The sequence below is a fragment of the Camellia sinensis genome, chromosome 15 (genome assembly GCF_055761805.1).
Source record: "Camellia sinensis isolate YWXY chromosome 15, ASM5576180v1, whole genome shotgun sequence".
Lineage (NCBI taxonomy): Eukaryota > Viridiplantae > Streptophyta > Magnoliopsida > Ericales > Theaceae > Camellia > Camellia sinensis.
This window is the reverse complement of record NC_138975.1, coordinates 8,780,999-8,788,563: the sequence shown is the minus strand read 5'-3', so window position 1 is coordinate 8,788,563 and position 7,565 is coordinate 8,780,999. Positions and strand designations below refer to the sequence as shown.

The 7,565-nt window shown below is 28.6% G+C and overlaps 1 protein-coding gene across 1 annotated transcript; it reads left to right on the top strand.

Annotated features, from left to right (window-relative positions):
• Positions 1–5,749: 5,749 nt before the first annotated feature.
• LOC114287158 (uncharacterized) lies at positions 5,750–7,338 on the top strand. The gene is made up of 5 exons (XM_082908844.1): positions 5,750–5,799; positions 5,901–6,014; positions 6,184–6,236; positions 6,477–6,628; positions 6,774–7,338. The coding sequence occupies exons 2-5, from the start codon at positions 5,902–5,904 to the stop codon at positions 6,996–6,998; spliced, it is 543 nt and encodes a 180-aa protein (XP_082764970.1). The 5' UTR covers positions 5,750–5,799; position 5,901; the 3' UTR covers positions 6,999–7,338.
• The last annotated feature ends 227 nt before the right edge of the window (positions 7,339–7,565 follow it).

Genomic DNA, 7,565 nt, shown 5'->3' with positions numbered 1-7,565 from the left:
AACTTTTATTTTATAATCCCATGTCAGAAAAAAATGAAAAAGTGAATTGTTTCACTTACATAAAGTGAATCTTATTCTTCTATTTATATAAATTATTGAATTTTTTTAATTTTAAAAAATTTAAAAAATTCACATTGGCTAACTTCTATTTAATTTTTATTTTACAATCTCGTATCGAGAAAAGAAAGAACAAGTGAATTGTTTTACTCACATAAAGTGATTCTTATGCTCCCATTTATTTAAGCAAAAGGAAAATTTTAGTGAGAAACCTTATGATCAATATCTCATACTAATTTTTTTTTGATTTTCTTAATTTTAAATAATTAAGAAAATCCCGATTGGCTAATTTCTATTTAACTTTTATTTTTTACAATCCCGCATAGAAGTTTTGATTTTAAAAATAATTTTATATGAGATTTTGAAACTCTCATAATATCTCTCCTTAAAAGCATTCTTTTGTAAAATATATAGATATATTAATAATCTCAATATTACTTTTAGTGCTGCTTAATACAAAATTATGAGATAATTATGATAATTTTAAATTTGTATTTAAAACTTAAAAATTATGGGATAGATTATTATAATTTTAAATTTATATTGTGACAATTTTAAATTTAAATTAATAGATTGCTTTTCATATTTAGTGACAATTTAAATTTTAATAAAATAAAATTTAAAAGTTTTAATTAATTAATTTTTGTGTAAGTTGGTTGGTCTTTTGACGTAACTGATTAAACTAAACAATTTTTTGTTTGAATGATTTGCTGGTTTAATCATTATTTTTGTGATTTTACATATTACGATGATTCTTTCTTACTTATTAAGTTTTTAATTTTTTTTTAATTATTTCCCTTTCAAAAACCAATATGACAATTTTTTAAAATTTATAGATTTTTATTTTAAAATAGTGATATATTAGAACTATATCATTTTTTTTATAACAAAGAATAATTTTAATTACTAATTGTCAATACAACAATTTTAATCTATCTATACTATATGTTATAGTAAAAGAACATTTGGAACAAAACTCTTAAACTTACATATAAAATTTTATTTATGAGAGACAAAATATAAAAAATTAAATATAATTATCATATTTTTAATAAATAATATATTATTTTATTCCGTACATAGCACAAATGATATACTAATATATATATATATATATATATATGAAAAATGTATAATAAGATGTATATGATACATGTTCTACCAAGGAGTTCCCAATTTATACTCGTACACTTGTTTGGGAACCTAAGCTGTTTTCGTTGATTTTTTAACTATTTTAATTTGTTTAAAAAAGTTGTGTTTTAGATGATAGTTAGTTTTTTTTTTTTTTTTTTTTTTGTAGTTAATTTTATGATTGTGAGAAAAAATAAAATTATTATGATTTAGATTTGACATTTTGACCTATTTTGGAAAGTGATTTTTTTAAAAAAATTTATTGGTTTTTGTTTTAAAAAACTTATAAAAAAGTAGAGTTGATATTATCTAAATAAGTTAATAAATTGAAATTTTTTTAATTACCAAATAAATCTTTATCTTATTAATTATTTTAATCCAATTTATTTTTATTAATTATTTTAACTAAAAATCCTCCCAATCCAACTTCCCTAACAATTACTTCCCTCTATTCTCTCTCTCTCTCAAACAGTGAACGATGCTTTCTGGTTGTTGGAAACAAAGCCAACCCCTCGAGGTTTTGTTCTGAACTAGACAATGGGATTGGAAGAGAAAAAAGATAGTCCCCAACTGGTCATTTCGCCATCAATCATATAAATTAGGTAATGGTGTTTTCTTTAAGAAATGTTTTCTTTTCTTCATTCCTTTGGCTCAGTGCTACCTCCGACACCTCGAGCCTATACATATATGCCCATGTCGAGGGACTGTCCTTAGTTATATTTAGGGTAAATTATAAACCCATCCTTTGAATTTTATTTAAATTATAAATTATTTTTTATAATTTAAAAAATTATATTACCTCTTTTAAGTTTTTTTTTAATTTTATAATAAATAAGTCATTTTATAAATAAATTATTAAATTAATTAATAATTTTTAACAATGTTAAAATTTTATTTTAATTGATAATTTAAATAATTTTATTATTATGCAAATGAACCGTTAGAAATTTTACTTTTTCAATTAATTCTATAAAATAAAAAATACTGACAGAGAAGTATTTGTAATAAGAATAATTCGTATTTTAAACAAATCTCAGAAAGTGTATTTGTAATTACCCTTATATTTATATGGCAAAATATATATATTGAATTTAAAATATTATTGATAAATAAAAAGTAGCAAATAAAATATTCACTCAATAACGTGTGATTGTTCATTGAATGATAATTCCATCATATAAATATAACTGTTTTATCTAATGTCTAATTCAATTTATTCATAAATCTCATTTGGTGGCTTCCACTTATTAGGCTATGTTTGAGATGAGTTTTTTTTTGGCTATTTTAGCAATTAAAAGATAAAATATGTTAAAAAATTAATAAGAAAAAATATCACATCCAAATCATAATCATTTTATTTTTTTTTTCACAAAAGTCAAAAAAGTAAAAAAATTAATCCCATACAAGACTTTTTAGCCTTTGGCTAAAATAGCCAAAAAATTAAAAAGTTGAAGGGTTGTTTGGTAAATGAGTTGGGCTAAATAATCACAAAAGAACAAAAAAATATCAAAAATCACAAAAATTCAAAAATCACAAAAAGACAAAAAAATCCACTACTCCAAAGTTAAAAAGCCAAAATAACCAATCAAAAATACCAAACGAACAAAAAAATCTCAAACTAAAAAAGTCAAAAAAATCAATTAAAAAAATCATTACCAAACAAATGTTAAAAAATCAACTCACATCCCGATCGAAAGGTTAGAATTTATAAGTAGCCACTTCTATGGCTCAAACAATAATGTTACACTCATCTGAGTCCATACTCCAATAAGTCATGTCTGATTTAATATTCAACATAATGACTAGCTTTAATATCATAGTATATGAATCATTTGAATAAAGTCCATCCTTCAAAACTAACCTACAAGAAGGGGGTACTCAAGAAACTTATATTTACATAGTCAAATTCTCACTTTACCAAGACAAGTTAGGATTATAACACAATATCTCAAACAGTTCAATTTATTCACAATCTAATATTCTACTCATCCAATTATTTTTTTCAATCTTAATTAATACATTTAATTTACTCTTCAAAAAAATGTTTTACGTAGGCTTGGCTAAGTAGCTCCTATTTTACTCTTACCATCAGGCACGGCACCATTCCTTTAGCTTCAACCACTACTAGAAATATCACTTTTTGCGTCTATATTTTTGCGACTGATTATTTGACCGTCGCAAAAAAAAAATATCTGCAATGGCAAATCAGCCCAAAAACTTTTGAGCCCACTATTGGGAACCACTCGGCCCAATTTATATTTTCCTTCATTTCCCCCAAATATGATCGTGTAAAACTTGCCCTAGACTCTCATTTCCCCCAAATATAATTTCGCTTGATCGTGTCTGAGGAAGAGAATCTGATTTGCCTCTGTCAATTTCGCTCTATAGATCACCAAGGTCGTCTGAAGAAGATATCTCCAACGGTATGAACTCTCTCTCTCTCTCAGTGAGTCTCTTGATATCATTCATTTGTATTTCAACTTTTTCATCTCTCTACTTCGTCACTTGAACTCAGTGAACTCACTGTAATTCGTATTCAACTTCTTCATCTGAACTCACTGTAATTCGATCACTTTTTCGTCAATTTATTGATTTTTCCACCAGGTAGTCTGATTTTGGAAATAAGCTTTGGTTTGAATCAATCTGCTACAGGTACAAGCTTCGGTTTCGCCAATTTATTGATTTTTCCTCACTGTAATTCGTATTTGAACACACACACACACACACACATACACACACATATATATGTATGTATATATATATTTATTGATTCCTCACTGTAATTCCTCACTGTATTCGTATTTATTGATTTATGTTTTTTTTTTTTATTTAAAAAAAAGTTATTTTATCTATTTTTAATTGCTGGTGATAAACGTGCACTTATTAAAAGGTTGTATCTAGTGCACAATGTTCGCACTTATTTACAAAAGAGTTTGGGATAAGTAATGGATTTGAAGAAGAGGAATTGGTTATTTGTTTTTTAATAATGGATTGGTGATGAGTCTTTATAAGCTGCAAGTTGTGGAATGACTAGACTTTACACTACCAACGTGTTTAACATTTGAATGACTTGCATTATATTGCTTTTTAATTGATGGAAATTGATATAAAATTTGCATATAAAAGGAAAATTATTGAGATATTTAAAAGGGTGAAGTATTCATTAGTGAGATTAGGAAAAAAATATTTATAAAAAAATTATGATTTTAATTATTAATATTTATAATGTTTATCATATTTTTGTAAATATTTTTTTAATCCTTCCCTTATTTAAATGGTGTACTATGACAACGTAAATTATCATAAAATTTTGAATAATGGAGAGCAACACTGTTACGATTATTAAAAATTGTAAATAAATGTGAGAGTGAACAATTTTGGTGATGGAGATTTTTGGTGTTAGTATATTTTTTCTTTAGTCATTGGTCTGCCTAGATACGAAGAAGAAAAGAAAAAAAAAAAAAAAAAACCATTTTCAACAATATGATTCATTGATTCATTTTCTGTAGGCCTTCATGAACTTGTAACTGTGTTATTTTGATATGCACCAAAAAGAAAGTATTATTTGAATACAACTTCTGAACTATCTCTTTATTCTCTTTTACTTTCTATTCATTAAATTACAGTAGATTTAGAACGTATGCATTTATTTATCATTATTCCTTTTAATTTGATGTAGGTTTCCTTTTTAAAGAACCATGTTAATATTGCTAGTGGGACACCAAGCAGGTAAGTGGTCTTAGTCTGTTTTTTTATTTGATATTTTGTGAAGGCACTGGCTCTGTAAGGCATCTCTGGCTGGAAGGTTACCCATTTAGTCTGTCAAGGTCCTTGACTATTTTTGGGTCTTTGAGATAGGTAGGTAAACTAGTCTTTGTTTTGGGAGCTAAATTTATAAGGCAATGTATTTTAGTTGGAATAAGGTTAAGTGAGAGTAATAAATTGATAGTGCTGCAAGCATTGCACTAGGGCGTGATTCTCTTACCCTTTCTGATCAAACCTACATGCCAATTTAGGTTTCTTCATTTGGTATTTTCTTATCTTCATCCTTGAGTTTTTCTATGTCTTTATGCAAGGAAGTCGTATCATGTTGCCTTGTATATAACTTTCAACTTCTTTTTAGTTTAGTTTACTATTCTTGTGTTTGTTTTTGTGTAACTTGTTTGGTTTTGTATTGTGAGCGGTCATTGATGATGCGACAGACTGTGAGTCCTCTGAAAATCATAGTAGTCACTAAGCTGGCTCTTGCCCTTTGTAGTTGGAGAGGAAGGAAGCTGAAGCAATCTTAGAGAGTGACACCGAGGGAGGAGAGCCTCTAGTGTGTAGAGAAACTGTATATCTTTTAAAAATAGCTTGCTGCCCAAGGAGGGGAAAACCTCTTTTTATAGGACTTGAGCCATAGGGGCCAACTTACTCTCATCCTTTTTACTTCCTGTGCATTTATTTCCCTGTTCACCCAAACAAAGAATCTTGTTATTTTTTGTTCATTTGTGTTTTTGGAATGGATCTTCTCCAGTCCATTATGCAGATCTAATTCATAATTTTTTTTCTCCTTAATTAGCAGGCTTCGCATTTCAATTTACTTCATCGATTATGCTGTTGTGGTGACAAGTGAAATATCATTTATCTTTATTTTTTAGTCCTTTTCGTTTGGGTTCATTAACGTATTAAGTTGTATAAAATGATTTTGTAAAATCTCAAATTTGTTTTAGGATGAAGAAGTTGATTGATATGGAGGCACTGGGATTAACACGATTAGCAGTGATTATGCTTGGCATGCAAACTGATGTTAAGGGTTATTCCTTATTAACACTTCCTCGAGTAAGGTTTGACTATAACTTTACCAATCTCTGTCCTTGTTTTCCTTTTACCATTGTCATCTTTTATGTTATTTCTTTCCTTGTCATAAACATTGTTAATTTAGAATCCAGAACAACCACGTCTTTGTCATAAATATTGTTAACTTGTTTCTCATTTATTTGTGTCGTGTGACAGAGATGAGTTATGGGACTTGTATAAGAACAACTTGCACCCACGACTAGTTCAAGGTGATCTTCGTATCTGTCTCTATGGTCTGATACCAATTAGCTCCAAGGTAAACAAGGAAGTTACTAGTGACTGAATAACATCATATTGAGGTGTAGCTCAATAGTTGACTTTGTTGTGCATGTTGGCATCTAGATTTTTGTCTGTCTATGTGTGGTTTTGGATAATCCCCTGAAAAATCTCTCTTTTAGATGTGGACTCATTAACCTTTTTGCTTTTTATCTCAACTAATCTATGGAAAGGACAATCAATGGAGATTGGGAAAGAGAATCCAGATATATTTTTTACAGATCATGAAGGAAGGAGAAATACTGAATGCCAAACTGACATAAACACCTCTCCTCTCCTTTTAACACCTGTCAATCACGTTCTAGCAAACATTTCACACTTGCATGTATGTCATCAAATATTTCTGCTGGAGTTTCTAAATAAATGCTTATGCTTTCTCTCATTGAAGTACTACTGAATCCCCTTGTTATTTGTGAGTTTACATCTGATTTAAAATGCACTTATCATCAAATGTTGCTTGTTTTCCCCAGGGGTCATCAATTGGACTAGTTAAGTCAATGCAGCCGGCTATCAGCAATCCGGCATCTGCTGATTCCGTGATAAGCTCTAAAACTGATCCAAATCTTTGCTTTGCAACGCATACCCATTCCAGCATCTCATTTTCTGGTCTTAGCATGGAGAGTAGTGCTGCAGATCATCAAGACTGGTGCTTCTCCAATGGTTCTCATGGGAGAGCCGCCTCCATTGTGTCCTGAAAGTTCATTCCCTTCAACTAGTAGGAGCAGTGCTGTTATGCGTTACATGGAAAAGAAGAAGACACGCAAGTAAGAGTAGAGCGGCTTTTTTTTTTTTTTTTTTTACGCCATTTAGGTTAAAAAAAGAAAAGAATATTGTGTGGACCTAGGAAGCATGGATGTGTATTTAATTCACTTTCAATTCTTTTTGATTGTTAAGTTCTTTGGTTTGATGGAAATTATATTTTGAGATTTGTGATAGTTTCGAGGAAAGTGTAGAAGAAGTGTTAATGCATGAATGTTGAGATTTTATTAAAGGAAGAAATGAAAAATAATGCATGAATGTTGAAATTTTTGCAAATATGTCTTTACGTTTATTGTATATAATATTTGAATATATATATATATATATATATATATATCTATATATATAGGATTGTAGGTTTTGTTTTTTTTTTGTTTTTTTTTTTTTTTGCGACGGTAAAAAGATGGTCACTAATACATTGTAGGCATTTTTTAAACTCTTTTGCGACGGCAAAATAGTAGTCGCTATAAGTAGGTTAGGTGGTCGCAAATAGTTTGCGACTG

Bases quoted from the DNA above. Each gene is read 5' to 3' on its own strand.
- LOC114287158 (XM_082908844.1), top strand. From the start codon at position 5,902: ATGAAGAAGTTGATTGATATGGAGGCACTGGGATTAACACGATTAGCA. The intron at 6,015-6,183 runs GTTTGACTATAA...GTCGTGTGACAG, and splicing joins TTAACACTTCCTCGAGTAAG to AGATGAGTTATGGGACTTGT. The intron at 6,237-6,476 runs GTGATCTTCGTA...ATCTATGGAAAG, and splicing joins GCACCCACGACTAGTTCAAG to GACAATCAATGGAGATTGGG.